The sequence below is a fragment of the Xenopus tropicalis genome, chromosome 4 (assembly GCF_000004195.4).
Source record: "Xenopus tropicalis strain Nigerian chromosome 4, UCB_Xtro_10.0, whole genome shotgun sequence".
In the NCBI taxonomy this organism is placed as follows: Eukaryota; Metazoa; Chordata; class Amphibia; order Anura; family Pipidae; genus Xenopus; species Xenopus tropicalis.
In genome coordinates this window covers 100,064,013-100,087,809 of record NC_030680.2, presented here as the reverse complement: position 1 = coordinate 100,087,809, position 23,797 = coordinate 100,064,013, and the positions used below count along the sequence as shown (strand labels likewise).

At 38.2% G+C, this 23,797-nt stretch overlaps 1 protein-coding gene across 1 annotated transcript in view; it reads left to right on the top strand.

Annotated features, from left to right (window-relative positions):
- Positions 1 to 23,797, top strand: part of lamc1 (laminin subunit gamma 1) — a 74,180-nt gene that overhangs the window by 25,048 nt on the left and 25,335 nt on the right. Inside the window, 10 exon segments of the mRNA NM_001097190.1 lie at positions 11,396 to 11,700; positions 11,894 to 12,024; positions 12,124 to 12,290; positions 14,120 to 14,308; positions 18,047 to 18,164; positions 18,947 to 19,045; positions 19,177 to 19,313; positions 20,781 to 20,903; positions 22,351 to 22,540; positions 23,386 to 23,498. Coding sequence (NP_001090659.1) covers positions 11,396 to 11,700; positions 11,894 to 12,024; positions 12,124 to 12,290; positions 14,120 to 14,308; positions 18,047 to 18,164; positions 18,947 to 19,045; positions 19,177 to 19,313; positions 20,781 to 20,903; positions 22,351 to 22,540; positions 23,386 to 23,498 — 1,572 coding nt within the window.

The window sequence follows — 23,797 nt, the reverse complement described above, 5'->3', positions numbered from 1 at the left end:
GCCTTGCATCCATTAGTTCTGTTGATTACAGGTATGGGCTCCATTATCTGGAACCCTGTTATCCAGAAAGCTCAGAATTACGGGAAGGTCAGCCCCCTTGGGTTCCAATTTTTATTTAAATAACAGAAGTCCTTTTTCTCTGTAATAATTAAAACAGTAGCTTGTTCTTGATTCTAATAATTAATCCTTATTGGAGGCAAAACAATCCTCTTGGATTTATTTAATGTTTAAATGATTTTTCAGTAGACTTATGGAGATCCAAATCAAGGAAAAACCCCAGGCCATCTCGATGAAAGTTCCCATGCCCGTACCTTATTTGTTATTAAATCTAGCAGAGTTGGAAGAGTGCAAGAAGCTGAGTAACCATTGCTCAAAACTATGTGCGTTGTGCTATTTAAGTAGGAGAGTATTAAACATATGTAATGAAATATAACAATATAATTTTATCTACAAAATACAAGCATATTACAAAGGGCTAGACCATACACCACCAATAAACTCAAACTGATGACAGTGTATTATACAGAGGTACAAAAGGTCTGCACGCTGCAGTCTAAAGGAAATTTGAGAGTTGATGCAAACAGGACAAGTGCATAGGGATTAGAGTGATATGGGAACATAAATCCTTTAGGGATATAGACTGGAAATAGTTCGAGTTCAGCAACATGTCAGAGTGTCTACATACACAAATATAAGCGCTTTGGGCAGCACGTGTGTGAGCAGGATATAGTGTGCATCATCATACTACAGTAAGCAGAATTAAGAGTGGCGTCATTTTCCCATCTGAAAGGGTCATCCAGTAACAGATTGCTAGTTGTTAGAGAGCTGGCCTTCTAAAGCAGCAGTGATGTTCCAGGAATCTGAGATTCATCTGTGAAGTGGTGGTTTTCCCAAGAACACCTACACAAAAATGTACCTTTTATGGTCTTGCACTTCTTTAACAGTTGCCTAGTTTTTTGGCTCTAGTTTTTGGCCTCTGTCTTTCATGAGCTAAAAATTTACCTTCCACCACCCCCTTTTGATGTTGCACCCAGTGGCCTCAAAGCAGGTGCCCATTTTTACATTTCTGGCTTGCAGGTAAGTTTTGGAAGCACAGACACCGTTTTATTCCAAGCAGAGCCTCCTGCATGCCAGCAGTCCACATGGGGCTACAAAATAGCCAATCGCGGTCCTTATTTGGCATCCCCAAAGAACATTTTGTATGCTTGTGTGGCTCACCAACACTTTTTATAGTGTGGCTCACGAGTTAAAAAGGTTGGGGATCCCTGGTATATACAGGTATGGGACCTGTTATCCAGAATGCATGGGACCCAGGGTTTTCTGGATAAGGGATCTTTCAGTAATTTGGATCTCCATAACTTTAAGTCTGCTAAAAATCATTTAAATATTGAATAAACCCAATAGGCTTGTTTTGCCTCCAATAAGGATTATTTATATCTTAGTTAGGATCAAGTACATGGTACTGTTCTATATTTACAGAGAAAAAGGAAATCATTTTTAAAAATTAGAATTATTTGCTTTTAATGGAGTCTATGGGAGATGGCCTTTCCGTAATTCAGAGCTTTCTGCATAACGGGTTTCCGGATAAGGGATCCCATACCTGTACTATGTTCTATCCCACTTTAATGCTCTTAAGTGCTCCTTAATGTCATAGGTTCTTTTATTGTCCTATTGTGAAGTTTGAACCTTTGTTGTACTAATGGGTGAAAATATTGTGCCTTAGTGAATGTGGTACGGTAAGGTAACCATGCCGTGAGCCAATGTGTTTCTAACTGATGTAGGAAGTGAGTGAGAGGTGAGCCAGCTTACTGTTTAACTTGTCCCTGCTGTGACCTTGCGGGAACACTATTACTTACGAGAGCAATGGCGCTCTGGCACCCTACAGCATTCTACTTCTGTTAGTCACCATGTCACTAATGCAACTTAGGTCAATGGCACATGATGGCACATGCCAGCACTCTTCCAGTTGCCTAGTCATTGGGCTAAATGGTAATTGTCTGAACCCTTCCAGTGCACTTGTGGGTCGCTGGACAGTGTTAAAAGTGAGGTTTAAGACTGTGTGTAAGTTGACCAGAAGTGAGTTAAAAATGGCTGGATACTGTATTAAAGTCTTCCGTTGGTCTTTTGAGTATGCTCTGAAGTTTATTTTTTTATTTGATGTTGTCAGACATTACCATGGGAAAAAATTTAAGCTTTATATTTTGTTTATGGAAAGAATGTAATCATGTGGATTTATGTATTCAGTCTCCAGGTGTGTAACCAAGAGGCAAACAGTAGAAGGAAATGTCCCATACGCTTGTAGGCTGAAGTTTATATTCCCAGCACAGATGTCCCTTTGGTTATGTGCCTTGCCCCTGGCCGCCATGCCAGAAGAATGCTGTTAGCTTGGGCTGCCTCCCTCTGCGCTGACAGTGACAGGAGAGCACTGTGCTGCTTTGCGTGTTGCGTAATGTTTAATTGTTCTCCCACCTCTGGAGACCTGCAGCTGCACACAAGATGTTAGCTTAGTCTGCGGTTGAATGGTTTAAGTTTAATGGGTTTCCTGTGAGGCTTCCTGCCAAACACTTTTGATGAACTTAAAGATTACGCCATACTTAAAGAAACAACAATATACAAGAATCCCTTGTTGTACCTCAAAACTATGCTTTTTTTATTTCTTTTATAAAATGACTTGTTCTTGCAGTTGCTACCTAGGAGACCTATGGCACACTGGCTATTTTGACCACCATGGTGCCCATGAGCTGCATCAGTCAGAATGCCTTTACACATTTGGAATCAAAAGTCAGCGTTCATGAGTGATGCCACCATGACTGTGACAGCATTTGCAATAGGCAGAAAATTTTCTATTTTGAATGGAAAGCTATTGCTTGAAGCACATTACCTTACAGCACTACACCGTTTAAAATGCATTATGTTCGATAGACTTAATTATTCTTTTCAAAGGATTATTATTATTGTACCTTTAGTCTGATGTTACATGAGGTGCTTTTCATTCATTGAAAAGCACCCTAATCACCTTTCTCATCAATGAAAAGCTTCACACCAAAAAAGCCAGTGTGCCTGTTTCAAAAGCAAAAAGGCAATAGTTGCTCACAGGCCTGCTGAATTATGCCAACTGGATGTGCCTTTGTGACAGTTGCCATATCCAAAGATTTTGCGATATTGGTCGTCTCGTTGATCCGCCATACATGCGCCAAATATCGTACAATATGAGGTTTCGTATGATATCTGTGCGTTAATGGTCAGCTTTAGGCTTTTATCCTTCTGCTTCTAATGTGTAAAAATAAATAAATAAAACATTGCTATTAACATATAAGAAAAATTAGTGATGTATTCTGAGAGTGGAAACTTATTTATAGTAACAGACGTAAGTGCTAAAGTACTAATTTAGTGAAGGGCTGACTAAAGAGGTCAGTCCACTCTTTTCTTTGCTGTGGCCAGAGGACGAGTGACTTTAGCACGATACCTGAACTTTGTTGAGACAAAAGGGTACTTTTTGTAGTAGTGGTGCATTTAAACTAGTGAAGGCTGAAAAGAGCAAGAAAACAACCACAACTGTTCATCTGTACAACACTACACTAGACAATGCACCAGGAAGGAGCAGGAGCCTATAAAATCCACATGGTATAGTGACAAAAGAGCCTTACAATGTAAATGAGCACATCCAGACTCCGAAATGGATAGGAAAAAGAGCACACTGGACACTGCAACAGCTGGTCGCTATTTTGAGAAAGATGAAGTTATTTTCTGTGACATTGGGCCATAAGTATTTCTAAACTAGGGGGCATGACTGTTATTCTCCTACTGCTTCATGTCACTGTTTGTCACCCTAATCTTCCTGCCACTGTTTCGCCCCTACTTATCCCATCAGCCATTTTCTTTTCTAGAAAGTGAGCCCAGTGTATTAGCTGTTGCAAGTAAGCTTGAAACATTCGGTTTAAGCTTTTCTTGTTGTGCCTCATAAACTCCAAGGTTAGTTGTCGGCTCCAAGGTTCTCAAAATTTTATATACTGCAAGTGTTAAGCTCTACAGGGCAGGTGCCTACTGTCTTATACCACATGACACTTAATCTCTCTGTATTTATACTTTTTTATTGTATTTATTGTGACACTTGTCCTTCCTGTGTGTAATTGTGTATATTGTAAGATTGTACTGCGCTGTGTGTCCTTGTAGCGCTTTAGTTATACATGCATACATACGTACAAGTGTTGAGAAAATATAGCTATGCACTGAGAGATTCATATGTCAGTCCTACTCTCTCAGGAGGCAGCCAGCAGCAGCACTATCAAGTCTCTACCAAATAGCTATGTCGGAACACTTGAAACAGATACTTTAAAGAGCCATTTTGATACTGTAATTATGGACCCTACAAAAAAAAAAATACTAATATATGAAAATCAGATGTTTGCAAAGTTCTCATTGTTGCAACTTTATAAAAGATCTGTGCCAATGAACATATTTATATTACCTTCTATTTAATAAGTATCCACTTATTTAAAAATATCCGGTCCAGCCTATCATCCAAAAATAATTAACTTTTTCTCCAAGTTTAATAAACTGGTAATTCCTAGTTTCTTTTTATATATTATTATTTATGATTAGCACAGGGCTACATGTGAAAGACCGCACCCATATTTTCTTGCAAATAAGGCTAAGTTAAACATGTGGCATTCTAAATCCATAGATTAATATACTGTACCTCAAGGTTGGTACATGAATTATCATCGTATCTGTATTTAAACCATGGATCCCAGATAAGTAAAAAAATAATAATTGGGAATTCAGAATTCAACATTTCTTGAAACTATACGATTCTTTTCAGATAGTATCTAATTCTATATTACTTGAGGTTCTTGTTGGGCCATATGAATTCTGGATTCTGACTACTCCTTTCTTCAGCTGACTGCTAAGGTTTAGAAAAAGCTTCTGTAAGGATATTCTATTGCATTCAAACTTTCAACTCCCCAGTAATTAGTTAACTAGAGATATGAAGCTCTGTATAAAAAAAACACCCTCCCTTCAACAGCAGATGGTCTAACAATATACAGAATAGGTTCAAAAAGAACCAAAACATAGCTTTTTCTTATTTTTTGACTATTTTAATTATCTTCTGCTTAAGCCATATTCATTAAATTAATGTTGAAGAAGAGGGTAATCTGATTCTTTTAAAATGCTTAAGAAAGTTGCATTCATGCAAGGGTGGACAGGTCTGAATATATTTTGTTGAAGAGTTTCCCTTGAGGCCTGAGCCAGATAGGAAATTTGAGGTATTTGAGCGGTGTAAAAAAAATCTCTAAAAGGTCCCTGCAGGGTCCTACCATTGCTGTATTAAGGCTATTGCAGAAGAAAACTCATATATCCATGGAGCATTTACCAATTTGCACGATTGTTACAGGGAGAGAGTCAGGTTGATAACAGTGGATGTCTTTGCATATCTCCATTGTGTCCATACCCATTAGTGTTGCATAATGTTTGAGAAAACTAATGCTTCTCTTAGGCTCCCTGAACTTATATTCCTAAACCCCCCCCCCCAAAAAAAAAACTTATTTCTAGATCTTTTTGCCTTAAAAGGATGATTGTGCTGAATGAGTATAATTTACATGCTATTGCATTACAACACCACATGTTTTAAAGAGTTGGTGGAATTTGTTCCCCTAAATTTGCAGATAATGTACATTTCCATGCTGCATATTTTTATATGAGTTGCTTACATCTGTCTTTGCCCTTATTCTTTCTTGGAACTGTTTATTTAAGTTCCAGTATTTACAAAGTAAATATTTGGGGGAGGGTGAGAAGGGGCCTTGAGTGCTTCACGCAACTGAATGGGAGCAAATATCGATATATGAATATAGTGTATTTCTGCTATCATCACAATTGTGTGTTTGCAATTGTACAGCTGTAATATAGATTTATGTAAAAATCTCTTTGGAAATACGGAAGGTAGCCATGCAGGGCCTTTTGTACATGTATGGGATCTGTTATCCATAATGCTTAGGACATGGGGATACTGTTTTATTATTAAAGAGGAAAAATCTGTATTTTTTTATGTTATTGACCCTTTTACCTGGGAATAAATTGCCATGCCTTGCTCAGATTCTGCCTCCTCATGTTAAGAATCTGTTTTAGATGTATCAAGGCATAAGGGGGGCTTTTATGGAAACTAGTATGTATATTTTAGTGTATGAGAGAACTTGCCAGTAAAGCCAGCAAAGTCATTATTTATTTTAAGAGATTTATATATGTTTGCAAAAGCCTTTCTGGCAGGAAAGTGCTTGCATAAGCTGTATAATGGCAAATACAAGGAAGTAAGCAAGGGCTATACTTTGTTCTTCTGGAATAGCCTTTTGTTTGGGTTGGGATCATAGTTTGAGTGGTAATGTATTTAAAGCATATATATATATATTAAACATTTACAGAAGAATGGTGTTGTGATTGGTAGTATATGTTGTGTTGAATAGGGTTCAAATTATTTACTATTCTTAATTATTGGGTACGTTAATGTTTGATGTACAGGAAGATGACATTCTTCTTGGTCCAAAGGTGTCCTCCATGCAGAGCTGTAAAATTCAGTTGGAGGCCTGTAGGCCATGTAATGGGGTGGAGTTAAGCAGCTAATATTGAGACTGCTGACATTTTTTATATTGCTATTAGAGGAAAACTAATGCTCTTTCACTCAGGAGTATAATAAGTAGTTGTAGCTGCTTTGGGCGTAAGTACTGGATTAATAGAATCCAGCACTTACAGGTACTGGATTTCCAGGTACTTCCTTCTGTTTGATTCTCTTCTACTTGAATCCTGTGTTCTTCTAGCTACATTATAATAAATTGTCTTTAAGGATTCCATTGTTTATCTATACTGCTTCAGGATAGTAGCTACCCAGTGTTAGGGTAGTACCACACAGAGAGGGTTTTTTTGTGCTGTAAAAAAACAAAAAAAAAAACTATCAAGCTGTTTATTGATTTTCAGTGATCGTGTACCTTTGTGTAAAAATCCTATGTAAACTGAAGCTGCTGCTTGTAAATGCTATGTTAAAATAGGTCATTAATCCATTTTTTTCCTTTCAAGATTGAACTTTACATGCTGCTTGAATTTTTCCCATTGACTTTAATATATTACGAAAGGATTGTAGTGGCGTAAAATAATGGCACACCTTGATTTATGTTGCACTGCTTTTTACACAATTTTTTTAGTGTTAAGTAGCAAAATAGAGTTGACTTTTCTTTCATCTGTTTTGGAGAAACAGAAATATTCACCTTGCTGGTTTTCGTTTGTAAATAACATCTGTTAACTTATTCTTGCAATTTTTAAGGGCGGTTGAGTTCTTTTGTTGGAAGAGAGGAAGACCTTTGTATGCTCTGGGAATTTTGTATTGTTTCTTCCACAGTGAAATAAAAGCTTAAACCTAAGTGGTATTTTCCACATGTGCTTTGTTGATGAAGATTTCTTCTTCTTTTGTTATCTGCTGTATCAAATCTGGGGTGCTTTGCCACTGGCATTGGCACTGCTTCTAAGCCCATTCTAAGACTGTATCCTCCTCTCTTAGTCAGGCAGTGTCTGCTCTTCGCATTAGGCAGGCAGAAATTTCAGAACTACATCTTCTGTCTACTTATATATATTTTTTTGGGGTGCAGTAAACCTTTTTTTTTTCTTTAAACATTTTGCATTAATTTAGCACTAATATAGAGTATGATACATTTTCTTTACTAAAACAGTACAACGCAGTCTATACATGCAGAATCAACCACTGTTCTTATCTCAGTGGAGAATGTTTTTCCCTAACAGGATGCCAATAATGTATTTATAATGTATTCTTTTGAATATTTGAAGACTTCCTCCTGCTAAGGTTTTCATTTACAGTAAGTACTAACTATATTGAAAAGCATACAAAAATGCACCTCCCTTAGAATTTTTTGAACTTTTCAAGGTAGCCAATGTAGTGTGTGGTCTTCAGTTTTTTTATTGTATTCTAATTATAAAGTGAAACATTGTTCAAAAAAAATTAATAAAAATGTAGAAAACAATGATGTATTTAACCGATGTATGAAAGGGAATATTTAATACAAATTAAAAAAATGCAATTGCATAAATCAAACAGTAATACTCAAGGTGTTACATTGTCACAGACGGCTGTATTTTTTCTGTCTATTCATTTTTATTTTCACAAAAGAATTTTCTGATGAAGCAGTCTTACTATATTTCCGGTGCACCATGTGCCAGTGTTCCTTTAATAATTCTGCCTCAGAAAATAGCAGACATGTGAGCGTATGGCTCATGAGGTAGATGTGAGAAGCCGGCTGTTGTCAGATTCCACAAATAGCACATTAAAAGGCAAGTGTCTCCTAACAAGGTGCTAGTTGTGTCTGTACAAGATCTGACTTGATGTGATTATACTGGCTATTTCCGTGATATCAAAATAATTTCCATGCATTAGTCTGAATCCCAGTGACTGAGGTGTTTGTATCATGCATTTCTTAAAATCCTTTCTAATCCAAAGTTTTTCGGGTTCAGTTTATGAATAATTTTTCCTTGTAACTGAAAATCCTGTTTTGCTTAAGATGAGAAAAATATCCGATGCATTTTGTGGCACAAAGTGCAGTAAGAGCCCTGCTTCTGAGTATAGTCTGGATCCAAATGCTTGGTGTGCAGCTTACTACCCTTTCCAGTAGCCTTTCACCTTCTGCTGTGTTCTTGCAGTGAGTTGATTATGTTGTGTTCTTCTTGATTTGGGGCTAGAATATACTATAATACTGTATTCCAGTACTGAACAGTTAAAATTCCTTTGGAGTAGCCACATTTGCCTGCTGGGCTTTCAGTTGGATGACCCTGCAGAAGATGTAGTTCATACTCTCCTTGGCCTAGTTAACATTTTATACAGCTTGCTAGAAGGATTATTGGAAAAAAAAAGTTGGTGTTAAAACATGGAAAAAGTGGTGTTAAAAGGCCACTGTACACTTTGCATCAAAATATTACATACTGGGAATGCCTTTGATGACACCTTTGTCTGCACATGTTAGTTGAAATATTAAAGGGTATGTACAAATTCACAAAGTAAGAATATGGTCACAATAACTTGCACAAACCTTTTGTGCAAGTTATACATTTAAAAATGCAAACTTCTTATTTGTCAATAACTTCAATACATGTTAACTTTACTTGGGGTTGGGATAATAATACACACATAGAAGCACAATATAAATAAAGCTATACATACATCTATCTAACTGTTACCTCTGTTGGCACTTAGGCTAATTGCACAAATACCTATCTTTAGCCTCCTTCTGACAGAGCTGGAATTTGCCTGTTACTAAACACTGGGCAGAATTTGGGGTGAAAATGCACACTTGGCCCCAAATCCACTTCATGTTTTCAGTGACAGGTGGAGCATACATATAGTAAACTCCTAGGGATATGCTACTCAGGTATGACCTTATAATATATAGGTAGGCTATTGGGGTGGCCTAAGAGTGTCATCAACATTGCTCCCCCAGCATTTAGGCCTTGATGAACCGCACTATATAACTAGTAACTTATTCTCTACTGTATGATCTTAATATGATGCAGATGCTTTTTACTGAGCTTAAAAATAAACACGTGCTAATTAAAGAATCAAAGTGCAAGCCAAAAGCATTTTCGTTGTGTGGTTTCACTCACAGAACATGAGTAAGCTTCACTGGGGCAGCTCCCTTGTCTAGACCTGGAAGGAACACTTACATATGCTTACCCTTGCGGGCTTAAGACGGTGGCTGCCCTTACAAACAAGTTACCAAGATGAAGTGTCTATCACCCATAAAATGTAAAGTATGTATGTATGTATGTATGTGTGTATGTGTCTAGAAGTCTTTGCATCTCCATTAATAAAGGCCTGATGGCAGCTCCTCCTCCTATATCTTCACCACTTCCTCTCTTGCTCTGTAATTTTAAACTTGTAGGAACTACTGGCAGAAACATAATAATACGACCTGGGGCTGCCTTGCATGGCAAATAAAACACATTACAATGTTATTGGTTAATGTTTTGTCTGGCTTTGCCAGTTTCTATCCAGGATAACAGGCTACAATAGTTTTGAAATTAGGGTTATTTTGAGTTTTACATATCCCAATTAGCAGTGTAGCATTTTTCTTACTTTTTAGTACTTTAATATTTTTACAAGTTTTGCTGTCAAACTACTGCATTCGTTTGATATTCTTTTCCATCTTTGCAGTGTACTCTGACAATTCTTACCTTGTCCAGTATATCATAAGATGAGGAACTGTTGTGTTTTGCTCTATATTCTTTTCATTTATAAGCAGATGCACCTACCCCATGCTGTCCTATGATAATTCAGGACTAAGTTTGACAGGTCCAAGCAACATTACTAGCATCGTTGAACAATTTCTGTGTAATTGTATCCTGTCCGCTGTATCTTCTCTCTCCTTTCTCACACTTCTTTTTTTTCTGCACCTGTTTCCTTTTTCTCTCTCCTTCTCCACCCCCACTTTTCTGTGAAGTGGCTGGAATTTTGTTTAGGAATAGCCCACTTCCGGCGCCAGAAGGGATTATTTGTACTGTAAGTGGGAGCTGGGATGCATTACCTGCAGGGAGCCAGTTTATGTGTGACAGGGCTATGAACACAGTCAAGGAGCCATTAATTAGAATCATATTGTGAGGGGTTATTATGAGGTTACATCAGGATATGTGCCACTCCTGGGGTGCTGTTTGATCAGTTATCGCCTGGGAAAAGCTTTTTTGTTTACCTTCCTTTTTTGTCACGCCAACTTGCCCTTCATTGATTACACTACCCAAAATCCCTTGCTGTAGATAGCACACAGTCTGTGGTAAAACATGATTTTCCAAGGTCTGTCTGAAAAAGTAAGGCTCATAATGTTCTCATAAATAGTCCTTTATCTGTACTGCCCTAGAGCAGGAAGAGGTGTAACTGGTAATTAGTCTCAAGCAGGGCTGTAGTTTGTACATTGAAGCTTTAATATCAGGAACTCGTATGAGTTGCGGGTTTGTTTGTTTGTCTATTTTGTTCCATAAATCAACAATAAAACAGCTGGTTTGCAGCTGTGCGGCTCATCCTGGGAACATTCGTGCTGGCCCATTGTTCCAGATGTTCTGTGAAATAATTGCGTGGGGGTGGATGCCTTCCCAGCTAACACCCTGTCTGAATCTCTTTTTCATCTGTCATTTGCTTAACTTGCGTACCTTTCTTTTTTTTCTTTTTTTTTTAATTAGCGGGGTAGTTTTATGCTTTGTTTATTTCAGCTTTTTCCATCCAGTGCTCTCTAGTGATAAAGTTTAAGAGATGGAATGTAAACCTTTTTTGGAATGTCTTATCTTTCCTTACCTTATTCACATATATAACTGTTAGCGTTTCAGCAACTCCCTCACTATTACAATTTTCTCTCTGCAGGAAAGGCCTTTGACATCACATATGTACGCTTGAAGTTCCACACGAGTCGGCCTGAAAGCTTTGCACTGTACAAGCGAACACACGAGGATGGCCCATGGATTCCATACCAGTACTACAGTGGCTCATGCGAGAAAACCTACCAAAAGTTCAATAGAGGCTTCATCCGCACTGGGGAGGATGAACAACAAGCTCTTTGTACTGATGAATTTAGCGACATCTCGCCATTAACAGGGGGCAATGTAGCCTTTTCTACCCTCGAAGGTCGACCCAGTGCATACAACTTTGACAACAGTCCTGTATTACAGGTAAACTAGAACGCAAATCTATACTAAAGCTTACAGTTTTTAAGGAGGGGAATAGGGATGAGAGCCACAAAAAACATATATTGTTCTGTTGAAACATTATTTAATATAAGATTGTTTTTCCATTAGCCAAGATAGTTAAATGGATCCAAAATGATTGACATAATGTTGAATGCAGTCTCTTTATAATTTTTAGGAGTGGGTGACTGCTACAGATATCCGAGTGACCCTGAATAGATTAAACACATTTGGAGATGAAGTTTTTAGCGACCCCAAAGTGCTCAAGTCTTATTATTATGCTATTTCTGACTTTGCTGTCGGGGGCAGGTAAGTGCCTTTAGTCTCTGCCATTTATTGAACTTCTGACGTTTTCTAAGATTTTAGCTGTTGTGCCTTTTTATTCACTTATCTGTCTTTCCGCATCAGGTGCAAATGTAATGGCCACGCCAGCGAGTGTGTGCGTAATGAGTTTGAGAAGATTGTGTGCAACTGTAAACACAACACTTTTGGCAGTGACTGTGAGAAATGCTTACCCTTTTATAATGACCGGCCCTGGAGGAGATCGACTGCTGACAGTCCCAACGAGTGTCTACGTAAGTGACCCAGGGCTCCCCAATCTTTTTTTACCCTTGAGCCTCATTCAGAGATAAAAAGATTTGGGAGCAATACAAACATAAAAAAAAGTTCCTGGCATGTGCCAAATATGGGCTGCTGTTGGCTATTTGGTAACTGCTATATGGACTAGCAGCCTACAGGAGCTTCTGTTTGTCAGTATACCTGTTTTGTTTTTTTTGTTCTATGCAACCAAAACTTGTCTCCAAGCCAGCAATTTAAAATTATGCCTCTGATTGAGGCCACTGTGAGCCACATCCAATGGGTTAATGAGTAACATGTTGCTTGCGAGCCACTGTTTGGGGATCACTGGTCAGTTCGATTATTATCAGTTAGATAATAGTAATAGCACTGCCTACTCTTGGAAATGACCACCTCTCTATATAGTTCTGATGGGTTTTCTCAGACACTAAAGTCTTTAGACTTAAATGTAACATGTAAGCAATATTTTGCATGCAATACTGCCAGTTATGCTGACTGAAAATAGACAGAATAAAACAAAACTTTGGGTAACCCAGACAGAACTCTGCTGGCATGACCCCAGAATTCACCAATCCATGCCCATTGCTTCATGCCCTGTCCACTGATGTCATGAACTTGGCTCTACTTGCCCCCCCCCCCCCCCCGAAAGCTTATATTATGTTAAGTGACCTATTAAAGAATCTCAGCAAACTGGAATATATTTATTAGTTAATGTTTCCCTTTTACTTCCTTTCCTTTGATCCACCATTTAGTAATGGGCTGTGTACTCCCTAGAAATAATGCAGCTCTACCAGGAAGTAGTTACAGCCCTTAATAGCACATACTACTAAAGTTTTTTTTTTAATGAAAATTGGTTTATTTAGATGAAGCAGGGTTTACATATGAGGTTATTTATGTAATATATTATTATAGAGACCTACATTGTTTGGGGGTATAGTTTTCCTGTAAAGTAATAAATCAAAATTTTCTACATGTATATGCACACTAAAGTGAGATTGGCTTACCCAGCAGTGCTATGTGTCTGTGAAAGGCCTGAACCTTCAGCTTGTGAAGCGAAAACTCTTCTTCAGAGACCTCTAACATTCTGGTGTCCATCCCAGTGTTTAAACTTGTCATCATGTATGCGTTTGTGAAACATGTCAGGTCTGCCCAGTCTGAGACATTTCTATAAAATTGTTGCTGACTCCATTAAACCTTTTTACGACAGATGCCAGAGCTCTGGCTGTTTTTTTTTTTTGTTTTTTTTTATATTGCTTTTCTGGTAAGTTCAGATATCACAACCACGCAGTTCTCGGTTCACTGGAACAGTGTTTGTCCTGTATTGGTACCTGGCTAGTATGTGAAGGCGAATGCTGTTATGACAGAGGACTTGACAACAGATCCATTCTCATGCCAGTACAGCACATCACACTGATCTATTACTATTCAGCAACATATTTTATATTTAACACATCTAACTGACAGATTAGTAGGGCCTTTCTTTATTAGGCTGTGTAAAATATTTTCACAGCCCCCTCCATATAAAACACAGGGTAGTCTATAAACTTGGAGGTTCACATTAAATAGTAAGCAAAAAAGTCATGCAAATCTAGTAGAATAGTTCAGTATTATAAATGTTTCTGCTATGTGAATATTTTTATTTGAACTGCTTTTTTTTTTTTTTTAAATTGCATATTCATCTTAAGCAATATACGGATGTCCTTACAGTTATTATCCTAAACACTATTTCTGTAGTTAGTCATAACATAACGTCCTTTTCCTTAATGTGTTCAGTGTACATTACTGACATCCTTCTACCCTCTCCTTCCCCCACTTTTTTTAACTACAGCATGTAATTGTAATGGACGCTCCCAGGAGTGCTATTTCGATCCAGAACTGTACCGATCTACAGGACATGGTGGACATTGCACTGGCTGTGCGGACAACACTGATGGCCCAAATTGTGAGAGATGCCGTGAGAACTATTATCGTCAGGACAACAATGAGCCCTGCCATGCCTGCCAATGCAACCCAGTTGGTAAGTGTACTAATTAGTATAGTCACTCATGAAAGAATATAACTATATGTGCAGTTATCAAAATGCTTAACCTAAGTACATTTTTACTGTGGCACCTAGACTTATTCTAAAATGTTAGGCAAAGGAAAAAATGCTTGGAATGGTCAGGCCTGTCCAATTACATTCCGTTTGTATCTCGCTCAGATGTTACCTCTATTCATCCTTTTTACACTGGACTTTTAAGTGTTTTTCCTCTCTGATGTGAATGTACATGAAGTTTATTTTCACTTCCCAAATGATAAAATGTCCCTAGGGTCTACAAACAAATAAGCTGTACAGTAAACATGCCTGTTGAATGGGTGGTGTCAAGAATTACACAGCACTGTAAATAAGTCTCCTGCTGTCTTTTTAAACAAAGAGACCTCACAGAATGATTATCAGTTTGGTAACACTAGTTAGCCTTTAGCTAAGGTTAAAACTAAGCACGGGGCATGTAATATATATATATATATATATATATATATATATATATATATATATATATATATTAACATGTGGTTAATAATAATAATAACCTGTGGTTTTGTCTAGTTCTGTGACTGTATACAGGCCAGATTTGACAGAGCATGTGACAGGTTTGATTGTAGCAGTGTTAAGGTCCCCATACACGGGCCGATTATAGGGGCCGATATTCTGCCGCGTGCAGAATTCGATCGTTTGGCCCCAGGGCCTAACATGCCTACATGCCTAAGGGTGAAGAGACACTGAGCTACTAGTAACAGCTACTTTTTAATGGCTACTAAACTCAAGAAAATACCCTGCCATAGACAATACTGAGAATTGCCTCTGCTAAAGCACACATAGAGACCATTATCAGTAAAAGATCAGCATTATCTATTTTAGTAGCCATGACTTGTAGTCTAGTCTAGTACTAGTAGTTTTGTGTGTTTTTACCCATACGGCAGTGGCACATAGCAAAGATTTATTGCAGGCAACTAATATCCCCGTGTGGCACTACCATTACTTTACATTTTAGGGAAACTGCTTTACTTTGCTGGTAAGTGTTAATTGCATGAAAGGATTAAATACTCATGGCTTGATTTGGCATGCACACTTTGACCTATTATAAGCACATCATTTATCCAAAAGACATATATAGCTCTAGGTGCCACTGATCTGCCTCAGACAGCATACCGAGCATAAACTTAAATGAAAACCATTTCTTCTCCCCGTCCCATCATAAACTGTTGTGGGTAATGGTGTTAAAGGTATCTCATAGAACAATAAGCATGTTAATCAAAATGCCTTCATTAGCCTTGCCATTATAATGTTAGGAAATTATGCTGCCTAGTCGTTAGTAGTTAAAAGGGAGCATGAAAAAGCAAGAATGCCAGAATTGCAACATAGTGCTGTCCATCAGAAGGGTGTATACATTCAACATAGGTTACATACAAAAATAACAACTAAGAGGTAAAGAGGGTCTGGCTTAATAAAGCATACAATTTGAATTTAAAAATTATTGTGCTGCTTACCTCATTGTACCCCAGAGGCTGTGCAGCCCCTATACACACTATATTTATCATGATAGTTTCCCTGGTATAGTTGCTGTGATCAAAAAGACTGGTGTGATATTGACTTTATGTACATTTTTTCAAAATTTGCCCTAACAGAGAGAACCTAAACAGTTGATGGTATAGCTCGCATTTTAGGTCCAGTTAGGATGTTATTTGAGGTGCAATTGCATTGCTTTTTATCTATTTGTTAACTCTGGTATAACCTTAAAATATTGGAGCACAGGAGGGACTCAAATGGTTTTAAAAACTGATTTCAGTCAGTAATTACAGCAGCATTTAAGGGGCCAGTGTTTCACAGGCCTTAGCACTCAAACACTACTTTGCACAGCCAAATGAGGCAGGATGCCCAAATAAGAAGTAATACACCACACAGGCTATGTCAAGGTTAAACAAACCTAAATCCTGATTCTGAAACTATTGTTATTTTTAGTTTTTTGGAATCTAATGGAAGGAGACAGGCTCTGTTGCAAGTCTGAACACCCCAGGCACTATACACTTGCAATAAATTATTACCCTTCACATATGTCAGAAAAGAAACAAAATCATTTACAGACTGTACACTATTAGAAAAATGAATATGGTAACATCATTTCACTGTAGTTAAACCTCATTAATTTTAAGATTATTAGGGGCAGATTTTTCCAAAAGGTGAGAGAGTTTACCACAGAAAAATTCACCCACTTTCTCTTCATTCCTTTTTATTTTTATAAGTGTATTTATACATGGTGGAGGGCTGATAATGGAAGCCAGTTTTGACCAGTCTCCTTTTTAAAAGTGCACCCACTTCAAGCCGCACCCATCACAGGAGCCCACGAAATGGTAGCACAGCAAAAACCCAAATGTTTGGTGCTCACTGCAGGGATATCACCCTTCCTTCATACATGAAAGAAGATTATTATGTCTTAATAACACATACCTATATGCCTCCCCTGTGGATAGCACAGCAACCCCGAGCACATAATTACACACCTTAGGGACAATATGACTATTTCCAAATGCTAATCATTTCTCAGAACAACAGGTTCACCTCCCAGAAGCAGCATAGGGCAGGCAGAGTATGGCCCACAGAGGCAGCATAGGGCAGGCAGAGTATGGCCCACAGAGGCAGCATAGGGCAGACAGAGTATGGCCCACACAGGCAGCAAAGGGCAGGCAGAGTATGGCACACACAGGCAGCATAGGGCAGGCAGAGTATGGCGCACACACAGGCAGCATAGGGCAGGCAGAGTATGGCACACACAGGCAGCATAGGGCAGGCAAAGTATGGCACACACAGGTAGCATAGGGCAAGGCAGTACATACGGTGACCCAATGCTGGCACTGCTCCTACAGTAAGAGGTGTGAACAATGTTGGCGCTTATAGTCGGGGGCCTGAGTTGTGAACAATGCAGGGACTAAAAGGTGTGAACAATACAGGGGTTTACAGCTTGAATCTGAGGTGTGAACAATGCAAGGGCCAACCAGTTAATCTCTGATACCATTTAACGTTTACACAAAGATAAGCACTCACATTAGCCTGATGGGGGAGGGGGGGGGGGGCACAGGCCAGATGTGGCCCATGGGCTGCTAGCTGGCAGCACTGATCTAGATGAAACAGATGAAAATGATATATAAAGTGGTTCATTTTTATATCTGACTGAGCATATATAGAGCACTCCTTGTTGGACTCGACATTTTTATGATTAAATTATATTAGGTTCATTGTACATACTTATAAAGTTTACACTTTGAGAACGTTTTATTTATAGTTCTAGATTTCTGTCGTTTTTTTTAATGGATGTGTCCTTTGGAATGGAAGATGCATCCAAATCCACACACTCATTTTGTGCTTAGTTTTCAATTTAATCTTACCCTTTTCTCAGTAATGACAGAATTCTTGGATAAAACAGACAACTTTGGTTGCTTTGATTTAAGCTACTTTTCAAAATCCCTAATATAGACTAGAAATGCCCCTTAAAGCAATAGTTGCATGAATAAGGGTTGCTCAGCAACTCCGAGGATCATGCACCCTGTTCTTTATTTGGGCCATGCTGTGGATACCTTTATTTGACCGTTACTACAAATAAATAAAAATCATGTTTTTTGAGAAAGTGTTACCTCAGGGCTGCAGAAGGGTGGCAGGTGAGTATGAGCCTTGCCTGCTACTCATTAACAAAGTACTTACACTGCACGACTATGTTTGCAGGCTCTCTTAGCACCCAGTGTGACAACTATGGACGCTGCAGCTGCAAACCTGGTGTGATGGGGGAGAAATGTGATAGATGCCAGCCTGGCTTTCACTCTCTTACTGAAGCTGGCTGCAGGTAAGTGCCAGAGGCTGGGATGTGCTTTGTCAGTTTTTAATTCTTTAGGTCGAGGTCCTCCTTTCAGTCAAATGTATCATTTGTTTTTAATTTAGTAACATTTGTTAAGCTTCTATGTATTATCTCATGCTAGAAACCCTGGTTAGTTTTCCTGTGGCACCTACTTGTGACCCTGGGCAAATTACATATATTTGATATGCCAAGCTCTTTCTCTTACCTGACCCTGCATGTAACAATGTTTTATATCACTAATTTTAAGCAATGTCTTGCCTGCACAACTTATTTTCATTGTTCTAGAAACATTGAGATAACTTAGCTTAGTTCACATAGAGAATTAATTAACCATCCTGCATTAATGTTGCCCTTACACAATTGATGATGAGATCCTTCAACAGGCTAATGGCTGCCCTGCCCAATGGAGTAAGGTCAACTCTTATGCAAGACAGTTAATTCATTTCCTGTGGGATCTAATATAAGGAGATCTGGATCATGAACAAAAAGGTTCTACAGGCAAAACATGGTTTGAAAGTAGTGCTGTAAATAGGGAATTTCTGTTTTCCTTTATGCATCTTTAACAGTAACTGCTCAGTGTATGGATGTGTTTTTAGCTCCTCTAGACTATGCAAAGCTTTCTAGAGAGAAAAAAATAGGGTAAAACATACACAGAAACTCAAAGAATGTAACTTGATGCAAAGAATGCATTGTATGATTGCAAGAAGGACCCTGTAGTTTACCATCAGTTACATGACCGCACTAAAATCTATTCATGTTGCATTTCACAGGCCCTGTGCTTGTAATCCTGCCGGCAGCACAGACGAGTGCAATGTAGAGACGGGCCGCTGTAGCTGTAAGGATAATGTGGAAGGATTCAACTGTGAGAGGTAATGAATTAGTTGTATGAAGAGCTGCATAATCCATTGTGTAAACCAGTGTTTAGCTATAAACTAGTACTTACACTAGAAAGTGTTTTCATTCTTTTTATAAGCCATTTGTTTACTTTTCCATTCCATAGGTGTAAACCTGGATTCTTCCACCTGGATGAGGCTAACCCACGTGGCTGCACTCCGTGCTTCTGCTATGGTCATTCCTCAGTGTGTAGCAGTGCAGAGGGATACCGTGTCAGCAGCATTGTCTCCACATTTGAGAGTGGTGTGTATCTTCCCAGGATTTTACTCCTAACACTTTCAACCCCCCAGTCCTCCAGTGTAATCAAACCATAAATAAGCAACTTATCACTTCTAAAAGATCTTACCACCTTTACACATGCTGCATTCCATTCTTGGGTCGCTGCTTTTATTCCTACTCTTCTGTAGCACCTTTAGCTCTTGCAAATTCCAGTGTTTTGTAAACCATCTCTAGAACATATTTTTAGTTTAAAGCGAATCCTACCCCTTAAAAAGAAAGTATACTTTTAGTAAAAAACATTTTGCAGAACTGTATAAAGTTATTAAAGTAAGAGGCCTGCAGTTTTTTAGAATAGTCATGCATAGTTAGTCTGGTTTTAATCTTCTAATCTGCTGCCATTTAGATGTATTTGTTTGTTATTTATATAGAAACAGTGATTTTATGCATTGCTTTACAGAGATTATACATTCCCATCAGCCCTGCCCAAGTGGAATTTACAATCTAAGATTGAATATTTAGTCTTAGACAGGGACTATAAAGATATATTGTGTTGACTAAATAATATCCCTTTGAGGTCTTGACTGAGATTTAGACTATGCCCTGGCATTTTAAGTACACAGAGACCCAATTAGCCCCCTACCAGCCCAATAAGTAGTGACTGCCTATGGCATCTTATAGCAGCCCCTCTGGCATTTGCCAGAATCCACAGTCTGGGCCTGAAAACTACTAAACATATTTGCATTCTTACAGTGTAACTTGCAATTTTGTTTGTCTTTGTCATGATAAAAAAATGCAGTTGCCTTTGTTGGTAAATGCTTAAACCAAGGAATAAAGTATGGTAGTTCATGTAAAAAGCTTTACTGATAAACGTACTCTGTAGAATGCTGCACAAGTTACGTGCTCAGTACAATTTTTGTTGAGGGAGTGGATAACCTTTATTCTATTTACAGCAGTAGGCAATAATCCTGATGCTGACTGAGAAAACACTTTACCTCTTTGTAATGCACCAGCTATGAGCTAAGGCTATATGGAAAAATATGTTACTGGAACGTGCAGTCTTAACTCATTTACTGCTTATAGTTTAGTCTCCCCAATAATGAAACATCATTCTATCATAGTAGAGGGATAGTAAAATGCAAAGTCAAATAATGTTTTGTGTGTGTGTTTGTGTTTTTTTTAGCTGGGTTATTTTAGTGAAGATTTTTAATTACTTTTAGGACATTTTAGGTATGTGGATTATTGTATGTACACTGTAATTTATACTATAACATAAACATATAGTAAATAGAATTTCACAGTTAGATCAGTGCATTTTACACACAACATTAAAAGATACTGCCTTTTGGTAAAGACTAAGGCATACTGCATGTTTTAGTATGATTTTGATCCAGCTGGTGTAAGAAAGCAAGTCACTTGAAATATGAAATGCCTTGGTAGATATCTTAACCCCTTGATTATAAATGACAAATGGGACTTGTGGGTTGCTTTTAGGTGTGGAGGGCTGGACAGCACAGCAGAGGGATGGATCTGAATACTCGCTCTCCTGGGTCTCTGACAGCAGTGCAGTTTCTGTTATTTCTGAGAGCTACTTTCCCATTTACTTCATTGCACCAGGTAAGTGGTTGATATTTGCCCATATTGAGGCCAAAAGTGAGAGTATATACCCTGTAGTATGTTGGATTCTAGCTTATCTTAGTTGATTCTACAAATTTGAAAGAAAACTGTGCAAAAAAAAAAAAAAATCCATTTTACAGACGTACTTGGTAGATCATCTTGACTTAGCATTGGCTAGATCCTCAGAAAATCAGGCCATATCCCAGCACAAATTAAGGCATTCCTTTTTTCTTTCAAATAAAAGCCGTAGTAGTAAATTAATAGCCCTGTTAAAATAATAGGCAATAGTGCATTGCAAGAAATTAAATATTGGTATTAATATCTGCTTTGTGCCACCAGAGACAGCATGCATGTGTCCGGAAAGGTGACATTAGTAGGAATGCCAGTTAGTTGGCTAAATCTTTCCCTGAGTATTGCAGAAACAAGTGGAAGGGAGAGCTACTAACTGAGATACCTGATCGCATCAGGTTCTCCTCGTGTAAAATATCCAGCATGAAAGTGCCATGACAAGTTAAATTTGAGCAGGGCCGGAACTAGGGGTAGGTAAACAAGGCACCTTCTCAGGCACAGTGTTAAATATCAGTTTCACTGAAAACACTGGCCAGCAACCAGAATAAAATGGGCAGAGGGAGGCAGAGCGTGAAAGCTCATATGGAAATGACACAGAGGGATGCAAAGAGAATGGCAAATGCTGAAAGTAGACAAAAATCAGAAGGGGTGGAGGGAGAGAGAACTGCACACTGGGAGAAGTGAAAAGGCTTAACCCAAGAGAGGCGCATGTGGAGAGTAAACAATGAGAGATGCATTGAAGAGTAAAATATGCATGAGAAAAATCATATTCCATTTATATATAAAAAGTGAAGACACAATAGAATCCCGTGGGGAACACAATTTTTCAGTGTTGCCTAGGGTGCTAGCAGGACTCCAGACACTAAGTGAATAACTTTTTAATGAAGCACATGAATATTAGGATGTGATTGTTTGTTTATGGGACAGTGGTTTGCTCCAGGTCACCATAGAGGGTCCCAGTTGCTCATGCATTTTAGGACATCTGGTGGCTTCTAGCAGCACTGCACTCCAATCATCTTCATTATTCATATTTGTGTCTGTTGAGAAGTTGTTTCTGAGTTTGTGTCACTTTTGGAACATTCTGCAAAATCTGGAAAATTTATAGTTTTAATTAAAATGCTTCAAAATAAGATCCTGCGGTCATTTGATTTGTGGCTTTCTCACTTGTGGATTCAGCTAACAAGCTTCATCTCAACACTTGTGGATAGTTTATGTGACCACAATCCGTATAATTCACCGTGGTGCATAATACAGCATAAAACAACCACTGGGGGGGGTTGGTCAGATCATCAGAAAATAGTAATTGTGTTTGAATGTGGAAAGAATCTAACACAGTCTGCAGTATGATCCTCAACCAATTTGTTATTCTTTTTTACAGCAAAATTTTTGGGAAACCAAGGTGCAAGTTATGGCCAGAACCTCACGTTTAGCTTCCGGGTGGAGCGCCGTGATACTCGACTTTCTGCAGAGGATCTTGTGCTCGAAGGAGCTGGACTCAGGGTATCTGTGCCTCTCATTGCCCAAGGGAACTCCTACCCAAGTGAAACTACTCAACGCTATATTTTCAGGTAAGAAGAGTTGTCTTTCTGTGATTCTGTCTTTAACAATATAAATATCCATTTTACAGTTTAATAAAGCACAATAATAACTTGTGACAAAAAAAATTTTGAAAAGGCCATCTTACTGTTTTTGTCTGTTATCAGATCCATGTGACATAAGCTCTTTATCATGGGTAACTAAAGCTTAACACCAAAAGTAGTGCCAGTTTCTGTTACCACTGTCACTGCTTATTTATAAACAGGAGTGAGAGGGTGTTGTGGCTCATCTAATTTCTGGATCTGCAGGAAGAGGCAAATTATATTTTCAGGGTGGACAAACAAACTATAATCCCATAGGAATGTAGATAGTGTTGACTCTACAAGTCAAGGTGCCTTAATCTCCCATAAATAATCCTAAAGGCTAGATGAAATAAGCACAAGCTTGTCTAAATAATCTAAGGTACTTGGAAATTTATTTGGTTGATATTGCAGTATAACACTTAAACTGGATTTTGACTGGGCAATCAGGTTTAAATAGTCACTTAGTTTGAATTAAAAAATTGCCAAACTCTCCAGTGAATGTATGAACATATGGTTACCATTAAGATACTTCCTTTAGCTTTCAGATGTTCAGTCATCGCAGCCTTTGCTATTGGATTAAATGTTCCTAAAACATCTGGCATAAAAATCTAAAAATGAAGACTGACATGAGAATGCTTGTATGAGGATCATTGCTTTTTTCCAATGAATGTATTCTAACAATAGTAAACAGCCAGTGACTGGGACAGCAGCCCAGTTGAGAACATTTTATTAAGTTTTCTAAGATTTTATAAGTGCGTGTTTTCTAGATAATCTTAATGATTTTCTTTCCTTAGGATGCATGAAGCCACTGACTATCCTTGGAGACCATCAGTATCACCTTTTGAATTTCAGAAGATGTTGCAGAATCTTACAGCAATTAAGATCCGAGGAAGCTACAGCGAACGCAGTGAGTGCTTTATCCACATACTTAAGGGGTTATTTATCAATTTTCGAGTTTTGTGAATTTTTCTAAATTGAATAAACTCGCATGTCGAATGGTCACTTATTTATTAATAAGGAGAACTTGTTCGAATCTCAATATCTCTAATTTTTTGTGTTTACGAGCTCTTAAAACTCGAAAAATTTTGAGTTTGAGAATATGTCTTGACTTTGACACTCCCATTGACTTCTATAGAAACTCCCAAACTTTTCCATGGCAAATTTTTAGATTTGGGTTTTCGGGTTTTTTACACTTAATAAATACCA